We start from the raw sequence: 16,824 nt of genomic DNA, 5'->3' as shown, positions 1-16,824 counted from the left end.
ATATTAGAACATTTGTCCTTTGACCTAGAAGATGTCTCGTGACCTGACAGGGTAACCGGAAGTTATTAACTAATCAATCCTGATAAAACGACCGCTAGAATAAAGACTTATTGTTTCTTCATCTTATTTTGCAGTATTTTTAATACTAAGGTTGTCATGTTTATTTTCATTTTGATTTCGATTTCGAAACGTGTGCGCACAAACCATTTTAAACAAACGTGTTCATTTCTCATCCTCGCAACGGCGCGTCTATCTTAACCAACCGTCAAGTGTTCGCCCAAATCCAACATAAGAAGGCGACAACGCGCTGTGCACGACAGAAACTGTCAAAATGATCGTAAATCACATGTAAGCGGTGTATATTTCTGAATATTAACTTATTATGTCGTCATATTGCCGAATGCCAGAATACTGCGCGCTGCATGTTACATTAACACTCCTGTATTGTCACTGCTTTAATGGATCTTGTAAACCATGAAATAAAATATTAATTAATAACATCAAATGAAATTTTAGAACATTTTTAAAAATGGCGTCGTCGCATCAGTATTTTAAGAGACTCTAAGGTAGAAATAAACCTTTCATTTTTTCAGCCTAGGTAATCAAAGGGCGTAAAAACCAAAACGAAAGCACCACCGAAAGGATTGCAGATTCTTACAAAAAACGGACTCTGCGTTTATACATACCTTGCAAACGGCAATGTGTCTTGAATTCTTTTCTGTCGCGTTGCACGACTCTCCGCGGGTGGTGGCCATACTTCTTTTTCCTTACTAGCCATGTTGTCACTGTACCGAGTCCCTCTCTCGCTCTCTAGAAATCCCTTCGCAAAATTACGCCATCACCGACCTCACAAGGATGATGTTAACGTTCGGATGATACTCGTTGAACTGATTGAAACCTGTTAAATTGATAAGAAACTATTGTGCTCGTTTCGATATTGTATGACAAGAGATAAGTTTTGAGTCCAGTGCAGATTTTGCATTGTATGGTCCTTTTTAATAAAATTCCTGCATTCTATTCTGTAAGTACTAAGGCCTCGGTATTTTTCACCGGGTTTTCACTGAAAAATGTAATCTTCTGTATTAAAGGACTGTCTTTCAGGCGGATTCTAAAGATGGGAGCTTCAAAACAGTAACATTATTACCCATTTAAAAAAAAATCATCATGTTTTAGGTAACAGTAGGAGAGAAAATAAATAGACATCGGGTGAAAATAGGTACTATCTTTTGATTTAATGCAGCTTAGAGTGTTTAAGACAAAATTCAGCTTTCAAAGAACAAGGGAGGTGATTGAGACCGAAGCAACATCGCTCATTTTCATCGCAGTCATTTGAACATTTCTCTGATGGCTAAACGGTTTGCAAATGTGCGAAGAAACAAGATAAGTACTAACCACTATACACAATGATGCAGTAATCAACAGTATCAAGAAGATCTTTTGAGTGAGTTTGTCCATGTAACACGATTGGAACTAATTTGGGAAAATTGGATGAGAGTAATTATTAGGAAAATGTAACGAAATCGAAATTTTTACAGCTGAAATTTTACAAAATGATAAAATAGTGTAAATTTGAAATATTGTTCTCATCGGACAAAACAACGAAAACAACGATTATTGCATACCTCTTTCATCGGATTCATTTTTATGAAAATAAGTTCATTTTTGTGTAAATGTACTGAAGAAACGAGACAAAATGCTTAAAATTTCTCTAATTGACGAATTTTGAGTCAGGGCACTTTTGAAATGCCCCTGACTTTTTCATGAATTTAAGGCTTCATAAACATAAATTTGAGTCAGGCGCACATTTTAAAAGACCTGACTGACTTAACTGTAAATCAATCGAAAAGCTTCATTTTGGTCGAGGAAAAATGACAAACTGACATTATTACTAGTGTTTCAGTAATGAAGAAACTACAGACAAACTCTCATATTTTCACTCAAATGTGAATATTGTTCACATGTTTTGAACAATTTGCATTAGATACTATCATGCACTGATTCTTACTCATAAGATTTCCAACAGCATCGTAAATTGTGTATAAAATTTTAAAGATGGTAAGCAAATATGGTGTAAAATTAGAGAAATTTCTAAAATTCTTGAGAAATTCTGCCAATCCAATTATCCCAATTTAGTTCCAATCGTGTTATGTGTAAAGAAAAACATAATATTGCCATGGCATTCTGAAATTTAGCATAGAGCTGCCAGCTTTGAATGATTTTTTCCCCAAAATGGCTTGTCTTACGAAGTCTTCTAGAATAATGAAAACGTAGAGCATAATTTTCTGGCATCTCTACATGAAATTCAATGAAATTGATCCATACTTTATGATCGACTTGAAGTCTTCTACGTCAAGTCACAAAATATTTCCTCGTGGGCAATATTTAGAAGTGGAATGATCAGTTTGAATACAAAAAGTAATATGTTTTCTCATAAATCTCTTGCAGCTTACATGGTTACAGCTTTACAGGGACAGTCGCTGTAATTTTTGAAAATTTTTTTTCACGATTTTTGTTTTGTATATCCACAACAGTATCTTTTTCTTCTACCTAAATCATGTTGCGATACACAATGTTCAGCTTGTCATCACAGCCTGTACATGTGTAAACTGAATTGTTATTGTTGACAGGTGAATTCAGGTCCGGACTAGAATTCAAAGGTAAACAAAACAGTGCATATTACACGTAGAGACGCTGTGTTGTCAAGCCAAATGGTAGGTGCTTTAAGATGCTTTACGGAGTAGAACAAGAACATGCCATTAAACAGCAAAACAGAAATAGTTTCAGAAAGGCGAAACAATATATTTAACGCATGGGTTTCGAAATACTGCTTCGTTCACATATATGAACGATTTCCAGGAAACGGCAATGAAACAGAATATGAATCACCTGAGCTTAAAATTCTTGATTTTATGATAAAGGGAATTCTTGCCAAATTCCGTTTCTCGGTTCTCGCCACATTATTATGGACAAAATACAGGTGTTTCTGTTTGGGGTAAGTCATAGCATGCTGACGAAATCTAGTAGAAAGACACAAATGATTGTTGACTCACTCACTTACTCCAAAAGAGTTGAAGGCTGGTGTTCTGATGTGTAGAGCACGGTGCCGATAGGAGTAGGTCGCCAAAGGTTGCGAATGGTTCCTCGTTCCGATGGCAAGTATTGCTACTGACATAATCGGCACACTAAATTTATCTCACTGCGGCACGTCAGTCTCATGTGATGTGTACAAACAGACAACAGGTCATAGGTTATTGCTTGCTTTAATAATGTTTCGATGAAATAATTCAGCTTCCTGGAGAAAAATACGAAATGCATAAAGTTCACGCAATTTGCCCTCCACGATACAAGCACCTTGAAATATAAATTTTAATCTGAAATTTACAAAGAAATTAAAATTTTACAGAGAAATTAACACTTTTTGTTTACAGAGAAATATACAGTCCAGACCCGAAATTTGCAGACAAATCGGAGCTTTCATTTCAAGCATGTATAGGAGGTGATATCATTAATGGTACTTGTCAGTCGAAGAGCGTAGGTACATATACTACATGTATTCAAGGTGAGAGGTCGAATTCAGGACAATGCCCATTGTGTGTTTATAAATAGCTAGCTGTTCCGATAAAAGGATACGTGCACTTAACAAGCTGATTCGTTAGACTGATTTCCACGGAAGGCGAATCGAAAATGATTTCGCGTCAGGGGTTTTGCATTTTTTAAAAAAATTATGACCATTTTTACATAATGCCAAATAGCTAGGTCACATTTGTCTTCTGTTAGCTTGAGAGATATAATTGGTGAGGGGCACTTTTTCTTCGGGAAATCATGTACTTTGTGCATTCAAGGCTATGAATTCAACACAACGCCCACTGATACCTTTGTATTCAGCCGCAAATGAGCTTATATCTGTGTATGCATGCTCTTCTTCGTTGGGCTGATTTCCATGGAAGTCAAATCGAAAATGATTTCGTATCAGGTGTATTGTGACTTTTGAAGAATTAGACAATGTTTAACGCCGAACAATATGTTGTACTAGCCTTCAGGAAAAATAACGTCACCCACCGTTTGTCTATATGCCACGAATATATACATAAGCTTACAGCTAGTACAGTCCGCACCTTTGGGAGCATGTGTACCGTATGTGTTTATACACTTTTGTACAGGTCTATAGTTTGTATTAGCTCACGTTGAAACCTGCGAAACAAATGTGTTTCACCGTGTTATTTTGATTGAATGCATAAATGTGGTTTTCCCCTCTTTCAAATCGAAATAATGGCGACCATTTGGAATTTTAAATACTGTGTAGGATTGTCAGTAAATTTGAGTTCAAAGAGAAGGTGCCTCGAGGAGAGAGATTGGACACTCAAAATTTTCATTGATCGTTCGATTAACTTTCGCAAGGGCTCATTTTGAAGCTCAAGGTGCTAAGTAAAGTTTTCACTGGCTTATTTTTGTGAAAATTGTAAATTACTTTCCCTATACAGTTAACCCTAGGTTAGCAGCCATTTTGAAATTCAGGTGTCTCTGAAAATTGGGTCATTTGTTTCTTTAGTACCAAATTTTGCACGGTGACCCTAGATTTTATTTCTAAAAGGAATGGTTTATATTTTATTGCGAAAAAAATTGAGCACTGTTGTACAGTCTTTCAATTTCAAGTTGCGCACTACCTGAACTTGCTTCTCTGATATAAAAAATGTTCATAAAAATCCTTGATTTTAATTTTAGAATAATCTTCGGTTTGTTTAAAAGAAAAGTAGTTGTGGAGCTTACGGCGGAAGTGCATTTTTAACCTATTTGACAGAACCTTGGTAGCTATTTGTCTCTGAACTTTTCTTTGTGTTATTTTAGCAAATTTCCGGGCGACTTGTGCTGCAGTTTGATGTTAGTAAGCATGGTTTGAGGAAGGGATACTTTGCTGTTTGAATGCCTCTAACATTAGGCTTTTAACGTTTTAGTTCTTCACCTTTGAACTCATGTGTACTTTAGAAATCGGTCGTGGTCTTCGTATATTTTTGTATTTCTCAACATGCTCCAAAAAATGCTCAGAGTGACAAACCTGACGAGTGATTATTTCGTGTATCAGCATACTCGGCGCTGTAACTCCATGGATTAGTGCATCTTTAACCTTGACATAAATATTTGTGTAACTTCAAAAATAAAGTATAAGGAAGTCTCGTCAGCTTCGTCATGGTTGTGGACTTCTTGTTTTACCGTCCTAGTATGTTGGCAAAGTGAACTTTTTATTTAGCGAGTCATTTCATATAAAAATAGTATTTTCCGTAATAAGAGATCAGAGGATATTCATAAAACCTTATTAGAAATATACAGCTGAAAATACGGTGACAGTGATCAACATAGTGGAACGAAGTGAAGTGCTGGGTTACCTTTCCTCTGAAGAGTACTCAGTGAAATGTAACTTGGATACGTCGCTATTTGAGGCGAAAGCACACAAAAGACACAAAGCTGTAAACTCACACGGCTTAAGTGTACATTCTCTTTCGCATTTTCATAGTCTCTCTGCAACATTTCGTAGGAATCTGTCGACTTCACTACACGAATTTGGGTTTATAATCTGCCGCTGTGTTGTTTGATATACCCCTTTTGAATCTACTGCACAGCATAACATAAATGGTCACTCATGTATGTGTCATTGTACTGATTGATTTATATGCTTCCTGGTTTATCACAGCACGTATTGTAAAGATCAATTGCAAGACTGGTTAATCAGACCTGCCTTACGTTACCACCTATTAGGGTGGGAAGACACAGAAAATTTACAGGCGGGGTGTTTCGCTGAAAACTGTCAGGCCCGACAAGTTCCTTTGTACAGATGCGTCTACCACAGGATGGGGTGCGCATCTGGACGACCTGTATGTGTTAATGTCTCCCTGTAATAGACAAGATTACAAATAAAATGCATGGGTAGATATCATTCGCAACACATTTATCATGGTTCAATCAACATCTTGGTGTCAATTTAATTATGGCACTTAATTTGTGTCAATTTCACTTTCTGTTTAAAAAATGTAATATCGATTTTTGAGACTGTCAGCTGTCTTTTACAGCTCTGAGTGAACAGCAGTACATCATTTTATCATGTTCCCGCACACGTCATTGAGAGCCTTTATCTGACACTTACGTCATGCTTCATTATAATTGCTTTTGAGTTCAGAGTTCAAAGTTGATTTGGAAACAGGAAGGTCATGACCAAGGAAAACAGATGACTTTGTCCCTCTGTAGGACTCACACGGGTTCCAACATGGCCATTTTGTCTGCTCTGTTAGTGATTCACCCGCTCATCGGGGAAATATGCTTTTTCCCTACCGGCAAGCGGCAGCATTGACGATATTTTATCAATAATAAATGTCGGTAGCTTCGCTTTTAAATTTCAATAATCACAGCATTACCAATTGGGGGTCTTTGCGACCACTACATGTAGGAGGGCATTTTGAATTCAAAATATAAGTAAATTTCAGCTCATGTGCTTTTCCAAAATGTTTCTACGTTTACTTTTAGTTTTGTGCTTCACCTTAAGCTAAAATTTAATGATATTTGAAATTAAAAATGGCTATTTTAAAACTATTATTATATTTTGCTAAGCGAAGTGCGGGTAAAAGATTTAAGTTTGATTATCGAGATGTGCCTAACTTCATAGCACAGTAGATGCACAAGGGAATACTACTCTTTCCGTGATCGTACAGGAACGAAAACAACCAAGCGAGAGAAGACAAAATTGTACATTCAATAACATTGCGTACAGCGCGCGATAACGGCGCGTGCTGATAAAATTTTACCACATGTACATCTCAGGGCTCGAAATTAGCGGTAGTCCCGCGTCCACAGACTACAGACTTTTCTCTTGGGCTACCAAAATCCATGAAATGATAGCCCACGCGGACTACCAAAGCCTTGGACCTGAAATTCAGTCAGTACTTCTCTGGTCAGCCATGGTCAGCCATGCTATAACTTTGTTATGTAAATTACGAAGACGACCGGCCGTGCGATGGAACTTTGCAACAAAGTTTCAATATCTGAACTGACGTATTTGAATGACAGGCACAGGAAATGATGGCCAATGAAGATAAATTTTCGTAGCATTTTGATCATAATGTACCAATCACAATTACACGGAAATTATGCCTCCTCTCTACAGAAGGGCCACGCTCTGTTTTTAGCCCTGCTACAGTATGTGTCAGTGCTGAGAAGGTCGTGTTGTTGTTATGACGACTATCAAAATTTGCACACAACTCTGAGAGTGAAATGGGTTGTCAATAGGTCACCAAACTTTTGAGTTTCACTATCGTCCATTATACCTGTTTGCTTGTGTATTTAAGGTGTGCAAGTATTCACATCAAAGGACTAAAAAATTCACTTCATTGGCAGAATCTTGAAAAATAGACTTTTCTTGCCTTGTTAACGAAGAAAAAGATACCCCTGAACCAAAAATATGCATGGGCTACCAGCTATTATCAACGGGCTATCGACTTCAGAAAATGGTAGCCCAAGTGGACTATTAGGCAAAAAGTTAATTTCGAGCCCTGCCATCTTAAGGTAAAGTGAATTGGAATGTTTCACGTGTACCACTGTTTTACTGTGGCTCAGTTCACTCTGTGATGACGTTGACCGCCATTTTTTGAGCTGATAGACAGACAGAAAATCAGTGCCATGAAAGAACATCACATCTCAACTTCCGGTGAAATCGGCACCGTTTTGGTTTTTCAGTGTCAATGTATTTCAACACTGAATGCCAAGTTTACTTCGTGGATTAAAATAGTGTGATTGATATTGGAATTTGGCCCGGAGACATTATTTTATCAAAACATTCGATGAAGTCAGATGGAACTCTGTATTACCTGAACTGAGTTCGACTTATTGCTTACCGTATACCCTCTAATGGTCTGCGCGAATCTAAAATTGCAGTACGTTAAATTTGATCAAGATCTTGGCAATGGTATCAATCAACCAGACGATCCCTATCGTAATTCTGTACGTCTGACCGTTTGTCCATTTATGGTTCTATCAGTGTTTTGCCCAGGAATTGTAAAGGTGGGACACAGTGTCTCATGATTGTTAAAATAGGAGGACACTGAGTTACAATAGGGGTCAATGTGTGAGAGAAGAACGCAAAGCAAAGTCAAGTCACCAAGGCAGAAAGGTATTGTAAACATGTAGGGCTGTTGTTTTCCATCGAAAATTTGATATCATGAATACATACATTCATTTTAAAATTAAGATTGCTGGACGTCTCCTATAATGGTTTGTGACAAAGTCATATTAACTGGTTGTATTTACAGTTTTGAATTTTAAAAAAAGACATCATGATGATAAAATCAATTTCATGCGCATTTTTCTTTATGGGGATTCTTGCCAGTGACTGCATTACATGTGTTTAACAGAAATAAAGAAGATGTTTCATTACACTTCTGACTCCAGAACTAGAAGTGGTTGAAGACAATAGTTTGATGCACATTGTAATCTGGGTTTTTCATGACTGCTGTAAAGTTCTCTTCGTTTTTATAGACCTAATTGCTCCAATGACTGACAATTTTCCCTGAAAATTGCAAAAAATATAGTTTGAAAACATAAATATCTGAGAGAACTCCTTGATCCTCATGATAGCACATTGCCATAAAGCTGTTTTGACAAGCTAGGTGGTTCTTGTTAAGATCAGCTACAATCGAGCTAAGGTGTCTTTACTATAAAAGGAATTCAGCATGGTGACCTCGATCTCTCTGGCTTGCAGACGATCGGAGAGTTGTATGAGATTCCTTCTCGGGAATTTTAAGGCAAATTACTACTTTGAAAGTCAGGGATATAGTGTTTCAACAAAATTGTGGGGTTGATGATATTTTAGGTGAAGTCACGAGCTTCCAGTACACAAAATACACGTACAGTCAATTCCGTTTGATGCCATATGCCTGGGCTAGTGTAGTGACTGAAAATTTGGTTCTCAGTACTTCACTGTACTAGCATATATTTACATGTAAGCGTTTCATTCAAAGTTGGTGATCAATAAAATTTGCTTTGTGAAAAGTTTGTTGTTCTTTTTACAAGCCTTCCGCTTCCGAAATCATTGTCTGGTTATCGGGATCGTACGTGGCCTGGTATTTGAGTCTGTCCCCAAGGCTTCAGGGCCCAGTGGACGCACATCGCCTTGCTCACATTCAATGAATCGTAGACTGTAACAGACTAACTGATTTTCCAATAGTGTTTACATTGTGACAAAAAAAATAGACTAAATTTTAAATGTTTCATTGTCTCAATAGAGAAGCAATAACTGTACTGGCTACTAAGTATGTATTTAGGGATGGACCATTAGATCTTGGGGGGGTGGTCACAATGAAATTTTGAAAAATTTTTTTTTAATATTGTAAATTTCTAAAAAAAATTTTTTTCCAATTGAGATTAGCTGTGCTTATTTTTTTTTCAGAGTAAATTTTCAGATTTGTAATTTTTTTTTAGTTCGTCGCTGTCTTAGAATAAAGAGGGCAAAGATGTGGTGCCAAGCACCACAAGCGGCCACGCAAGCGGTCACGGGGGGAGGTCAGGAGGGGGGTGTTCCCCCCCTGCCGTTGGAGTTTTTGAAAAATAGAGATTAAAATGGTGTTATTTGGTGGAACTTGGGGAGTACTTTTGCGGGGGGAGGTCAGGAGGGGGGTGTCCCCCTCCTGCCGTTGGAGTTTTTGAAAAATAGAGATGAAAATGGTGTTATTTGGTGGCACTTGGGGAGTATTTTTGCGGGGGGAGATCAGCAGGGGGGTGTCCCCACTCCTGCCGTTGGAGCTTTTGATAAATAGAGATTAAAATAGTGTTATTTGGTGGCACTTTGGGAGCATATTTTTTCAGATTACACATCTTCCTCTGAAACATGGTCTTCTTGCTCCTCAGTAGCTTCCTATAGTTTTGAATATTGACTATTTTGGTTTCCTGGCTTCCCTTTCTACTGCGTGATGAAATGCCTACATTCACCCCACCAAATATCATGCATATCTCATGATTTACAATTGATTTTGACAAGCTGAGAAGCTGTTTGCAAAATATGGTGAAATTTGCATATTTGTGTTTTTAGAGCAATTGTTGCCCTTTTTTGATCAAAACATCTATTTCTCTGTAGCAGCATGTCCAAACTGATTGGATGTGTATAGATGTGGTGAAATTTTAATATTTGTCTTTTTAGGGCAATTTATGCCATTCATGGTCAAAAAATCTGTATTCTCTGAAAGGGCTTGTCCAATTTCTTTGAAATTTGCTACATAAGTCCCTTAAGATTTGTTTAAATCATGCTCTTTTTTGTGGTGGAAAAATTCTTCAGATAATTGTCATTCAGCTTTTGCTACACACAAACGATTATTCATGCAGATTTATTCAGTATTTGCTATCGAGAAACTTTCAAAGTTCAACCCTTTTGTGTGTTTTTGTGTTGGGATTTGTTGGATAGATGGCACTCTAAAAAAAATGAACCTGATGTGGCCTGCATCTGTTTACCTTGATCTTAAAAGGCAAATATAACTTTCTGTCTTGACAACCATACCATAGTTTCAATGTTTTACCTAGTGTACCTGCTTGGTTTGTACGCAGGAAACAAGTAGAAAACAGGCTCTATAACTTTATAATTTTCAAGTGATCAGAATACAAAAGTCCTGAAAAGATAAGATAATCACAACTTCCAGTATAAGGGATACAGTCACTCTAAATGTATAAATTAAAATTAAAAATGTGCCTGGAGGATCTATTAAAAATACAGAAAGTTGCTTCCTGTCGGTAAAATCTAAAAAAAATTCAAGATTTTAAAGAGTTTTGCAGATTTTTTTTTACGCATTTGTCTTCGTATTTATTTTTTTTTTATTTTGCAAACTAGTTTGAAGATTTTTTTTTTCCAAACTTTCTGCTCTGAAAAATTTTTTTTCTGTTTTTGACCACCCCCTCCCAAGGTCTAATGGTCCGTCCCTTACAATTCTAGCCCTGATTTTAGTGCGTCCCTGTGACCCATGTCCGCTATTTTTTGCAGGACATTGTTGCTAATTTTGCGTCAAAAGACGCAAGAACGCACTCTGGGCAAAACACTGGTTCGATGTAATACTTTTGCTAATTTTATGCAAATTATCAGCTCTGAAATGGGAGTGTGGCGATAATATCCTGGTAAACAGTAATATAATGTCTATATGGGCGTAAGTAAAGACGCCCATTTCAAAGATATTTATTATGAAGATCTCATATCAAATGGCCGTTCCTTTCCTACGGTCACACTGTACACAAACGCATGGGCAAAGGTCATGCCACTCACCCACAGGAGTATAAGTTTACGAGTCGCCAAGCTTACCAGCAATAGGGAACAAACGGTGATGAAATTGTGTCGTCATTTCGTGTAAGTGAAGTGGCGCGTTCCTTTTTAATGGCGTCTCTCAGTTGTTCTTTCATCGGCAAATCGAAGAATCATATACCTGCGGTGATATGCGTATTTTATCGTCAAAAATATAACAGACATTCCATGGATTGTGAAAAGCTTACCTTGAAAATATCCTGACGCCAAAAAATCGTCCTGTCTCTCTTTACGGGCCCATTGTCCACTGCCTTCAGCAGCAAATGAAGTATTTTGCATAGAAAAGGGATTCCATATGGCTTTCGTTATTGATACTTTGTCACGTGACACACTTCCAGGAAGTTCTCTCTTCTAGGGTAAGTCCCAGCGATTAATTCGCAGAAGCGACTTATTTTTGATAAACGAATGAATTACTCGGGTCAATAATTAAACGGTACAAATTGAGACCAGCCAATTCACCTGTCAACAATAACATTGCGTATAGTGGGCAATGTATTGTGTTGTCGAGGCCAACAAAATACATTTGTATCTCATCTCAGTTTAAACGGCCGGTATGTAGCCGTAAATTTTGTTGACTTTAACTACAGTTGTTTCAAATGTCTAATTCAGTCGCTACCGCTATATTCAGAGCGCTGTATTTCGGAAAGTAGTGTCGTGCGCCCTCTATAATGGAATTTGATAACTCCTCGAATCGAAAAAGCCAGTGATTTCCAAGCAATCACGAACTGTTTTCTATGCCGCCTGTACATCTTCCAAGTTTAGTGAATCCCTTTCCGGTCATTTCTTGTTCTTATTCTTGTGTAGACTGGACAATGCTAGGCTTAACCTTGTCAATACGGTTCTCCGTTACTCGCTGTGTGTTCGCGTTGGCATTTAACATCATTGCGTGTTCACTATCATCGCCCGTGCGGATCATAATTGTTCTACTCGTTAAAGGATGTTGAGGTACACAGTATTAGCTTGTTTACTCATCCTGTATGTGTGTAAAATGCGATGGCATTGTTTACAAAGTGAATTCTGGCCCGGGACACAATTCAAATGTATAAACTGTATCAACAAGCTTCATAGAATAGTGCATGTGTAACATGCTTCGCAAAAATATGGTTCACCTGGATTTCAAAATAGGGAATATTGTCACATAGCGGCGTTAACATTAGCTTACGGTTCTCTTAAACCAATGAAAAGACAACTTAAATATAAAGAGCGCCCTCATACCGCTATAAAAATTGACGACTTGCATAAATTTTCAAATGCTTCTTTCCTTCTGCGCCATGCACAAACCGTAAGACTTCTTCACAACTCCGTAACCATTATAATTTACTGAGCTTGGAAAATCCCTTGTACATTTGTCATAGATTAACATTAGTCTTATTTTGTTTTGCTTTCTGTCTGTATCTCCTTTTGTGGACATCTTTTCACTCCAGTATAAAGTCCAACTTTTAGGACGAAAAGTTGTGATAACATTATCAGGGCAATAAACAGAAAATTTACAACCATATATATATATATATATATATATATATATATATATATATATATATATATATATATATATATATATATATATATATATATATATATATATATATTATAGTTTATTATAATTATATAAACGAATGTATCATAACCACGCCACCGATAACACTGGGGACAACCTGAAAAACCACAGTCGAACAAATATATATATATATATTATATATATATATATATATATATATATATATATATATATATATATATATATATATATATATATATATATATTATAGTTTATTATAATTATATAAACGAATGTATCATAACCACGCCACCGATAACACTGGGGACAACCTGAAAAACCACAGTCGAACAAATATATATATATATATATATATATATATATATATATATATATATATATATATATATATATATATATATATATATATATATATATATATATATATATATGCGTTCTAATCAGCGCGACACTCGTTTCTAAAGGCACGTCTTTTGCATGTGTCATTCGTCACCCACATGTGACCGATACAAATAACAGTTTTAATGTGTTGTTTTTCTATAGTTAAGCGTCAGCTGTGATTGGCGATATTTTTAAGGTCATGGTACGGTGATTATTACAACAAACGTGCGTTGGAGCCAGTACAGTAAATTTATTGTATTTATTAACGACTATGGAAGGTACATTCAGGAAGATATTTAAAGTCACATACCGCTACCGGCTGTTGATATAGTTCTGGAATATATACATTTTTAACAACATTTTAAAATGTCGTGACACTCAAACCTTTATTCTGAAAATCAAGAGCTTCTTTCGTCCATTGTATGGCAATATATGGAACCATGTTTCAATATAAACTAAGATTTTTTGGCAAAATTGGTAAAATCTTCGTTATTTAAAAACATCATTGTAAATGTACAAAGACACCGAATCTCTACTAAACCATGAATACTTTACGAGGTTTGAAAAAATGTGTAAATTTTTGGTCGTTTGATATCTGCCCTCTTAGGCTGCATAGATTTAAAAATGATGTGTAAGTCAAGTGAACTGTCGATTTTTAAAGCTTATCATGAATCAAGTTATCACAAAAACTGGGAAAAATCTGTTGAAAAATCAATCAATCTAACCTGAGATTATCATACCAAAATATGAAAGTACTAATGGTTCGTACATGTATGTGTAAAGATATGATTTGCGAAATAAACGTAGCTGTTACGGACTGCGAGGCTTCATGGTGCAAATTGACATGTAAATAATTTTCCCGTCATTCAAGGGTAAACATCTGTGCATTAATTGGCTATCGTCCGAAGCAATTTCGTAGCTTGACAAGTGCTTGAATAGATCTGAAAAATAGTCTTCTGACAAAATTAATAAACTCATATTAAATTTGACTGATCAGTTTGATAAAGTGCTGTCAGTGACAGTTACACACTGACTCAATCCTGCCTCTGTTTGTTACCAACACTAAGCTATTTTTATTCGCGTTGCAATAATCAAAACTTGATATAAAGAAACTCTCTAATACATATTGCACATTGAGTAAACACGCATAACAAAGGTAATATGTAACCAAATTAGACTTGAAAAAACCAGTTCTGGAAAATGATAAAATGGTTCCGCGGATGTTGTGATATAGGTAATGGTCTGGCGAAAGTAACGGTTTTCACATCAAATCACACTGCGTATTGTTGCTGCACCGGCAACTGTAAAAAAGCCCTCGCCGATACAAGACAGCCATCTGCCTCATAGGTTCGCAGTAAGTGATTCCACATATCATGAGTTTGGAGTAGTTCTCTGTTTCCTGTAGGATAATATTCAAAAACAAAAATCACAAAGAACGTTAGGCGCATGTCAAGTAATGTGCAATTTTATAATTTCGTAAAAACAAACTGACTGGAAAACGCTCTTTATCTTTCCTGTTTTGCGTTACAACGTGGACTAAATATTCGTAGACAGGAGTCAGAATGGAAATTATAATGATCAAAAGAGAAAACAAATACTGCGGCTAATGGACGTACATTTATAGATATTGTACAGTTACAGTGAAAAGTGGCTTAATGGACAGTTTTCTCAAATCAAAACTACGGTACATTGCGTCATTCACCGTTGTGGCAGCTCTTTTGCTTTGATATCAATTAACGAAAAGTGCTTTTGAAGCTGCAATAAGTGGAGCCAAGGAGGGGTGGTGAGAGAATCAAACCTTCAGCCACTGTCAGTGGCAAGGGGTGACATTGGGCTGTCCTGTATAGCTCCTCAGAAGTTACAATACCATTAATAATATGACTCGCGCATTCCTAAACAAAGTCACACATTGGTCTGACAATAAAAATAAGGAAACCGACAAATGACGGACACCCTTGCCAGAGAGATGTCGACAGATCCAAATATCCGCTTTAGCTGTAGGTACGCTGGTGATACCACGTTCTATACTCAGGTGTGTTACTAAAGCTGATCCGAACAATAATACTATATGGCAAACTTTTAAGATTATTCCTCATGCTTTACTTACTTACCGACAATAATCAATCCACGTTTAGCTCTGGTTATCGCTACGTTTATTTGATGTTCATCTATGATAAACCCAAGGTTGCTACGCAACCAACCTTGAGAAGGTTTCTCTTCGATCTCTACCTTCGGCAGTGACCTCACAGTTGAGAAGATGACGTAATCCCACTCACTTCCTGTAAGCATTTACATCATACTGTGTCACGATCTTAACTGACGTCATTGAAAATATGCTCGTTTTTAAAATTACACTAGGACCAGGCACTTGAAATTAAAACGTGTCTTCAAATTCTATACAGGCAGCTGTGAATACCACGATATAATGGGTGCTTTTATTTCGTCAAATATCCGACCATTATATCATCTCAGGGCATCTGAGTAAATTCATGGTAATATTATTTCCCTTCGACTGAAATTATCTGCGTCAGACTCACCTTGACTTACGATGACAGTATTAACTGCTATATTTGGATGACGTTTGGCCTCTAACCTCTTGGTTATTTCTGAACATTGTGCCCTATACTGAGAAAGGATGATGATGGATGCTGGGTTTACATTGTAGCGGACCACCAACGTGATAGCCATACGCACCTGGAAGAAATACACCAGCATCAGAAATGCGGTTTCGTTAAGGTCAGTACACTATAGGTTTACGGCGTTATTTATGCTATTTAGGGATAGGATTACATCCTCGGAAGGGATCAGAATTATGTACACGTTCTTCAACACATGCATGTGTCTGTTTGTCCCTGTTCGTGACATATTATCGATGATCACCGGTTCACTTTAATGTAGTTCGCGCCTCGAAAGTGAAAGACAAAGTTTTGCTCAAAATTCCCTGAGAAATCTTTCGACCATTCACTTTGAAAATCGAGAATAAAAATTGGGGGTCACCGTGCAAATTTTGGTACTAGGGAAACAAATAATTCAAGATTACCGATATTTAAAATTCAAAATGGCAGCCATCCCTGTGTTAACTCTATGGAGAAAAATAAAATTTCCCAATTTCGAAAAACTTAGCTGGTTAAACGTTTTCTTACACCACGCGAGCTTTAAATGAACCCCCACAAGTGGTATATCAGAAAAGAATTGTAAAAGTTTGAGAGTCCAAATTTGTGTCCCCGAGGCGCGTTCTACCTTAATGTATGAAAGGGCGCTTTACTCACGACTTCTTCAACTTCCTCAAGGTTGCTTTTAGACTGTTCACCGCCTTCCGATGTGGACACTGTTTGCCGTTCCTCCGTGCCCACAATGTGGCAGAACACAACTGGTTTCTCTTGACCACCAGGCCAAATGACCAGACCAGGTGGTCGTCGTAATACTGACTGGTCCGTTTCAAGTCTTCCTCCATAGAATTGCTCAGATGGAAATCCACAGATCCCCGGATGCTGTGAAGCAATAACACATACGAAGACGTTTCAACAAATGCACTCACTGAGCTGTCAATCGTATAAGAATACGCTGTATTCCTGTATTCTTGCATCATAGGTTAGTTTTGAGACAA

General features: G+C 37.0%; 2 protein-coding genes across 2 annotated transcripts in view; both read right to left on the bottom strand.

Annotated features, from left to right (window-relative positions):
- LOC139143625 (3'-5' exoribonuclease HELZ2-like) overlaps positions 1 to 11,627 on the bottom strand; it is a 31,942-nt gene extending 20,315 nt beyond the window's left edge. The window contains exons 1-3 of the mRNA XM_070714115.1: positions 11,506 to 11,627; positions 3,059 to 3,292; positions 687 to 898 (exon numbers count right to left, since the gene is read on the bottom strand). Coding sequence (XP_070570216.1) covers positions 687 to 778 — 92 coding nt within the window. The 5' untranslated portion in view covers positions 779 to 898; positions 3,059 to 3,292; positions 11,506 to 11,627. The remainder of the gene's footprint in view (positions 1 to 686; positions 899 to 3,058; positions 3,293 to 11,505) is intronic.
- Positions 11,628 to 13,462: 1,835 nt separating this feature from the next.
- LOC139143624 (3'-5' exoribonuclease HELZ2-like) overlaps positions 13,463 to 16,824 on the bottom strand; it is a 39,277-nt gene continuing 35,915 nt past the window's right edge. The window contains exons 28-31 of the mRNA XM_070714114.1: positions 16,487 to 16,708; positions 15,755 to 15,911; positions 15,329 to 15,496; positions 13,463 to 14,616 (exon numbers count right to left, since the gene is read on the bottom strand). Coding sequence (XP_070570215.1) covers positions 14,489 to 14,616; positions 15,329 to 15,496; positions 15,755 to 15,911; positions 16,487 to 16,708 — 675 coding nt within the window. The 3' untranslated portion in view covers positions 13,463 to 14,488. The remainder of the gene's footprint in view (positions 14,617 to 15,328; positions 15,497 to 15,754; positions 15,912 to 16,486; positions 16,709 to 16,824) is intronic.

This window comes from Ptychodera flava, chromosome 11 (genome assembly GCF_041260155.1).
Source record: "Ptychodera flava strain L36383 chromosome 11, AS_Pfla_20210202, whole genome shotgun sequence".
NCBI classification, from domain to species: domain Eukaryota; kingdom Metazoa; phylum Hemichordata; class Enteropneusta; family Ptychoderidae; genus Ptychodera; species Ptychodera flava.
This window is presented reverse-complemented; position numbering and strand designations above follow the sequence as displayed.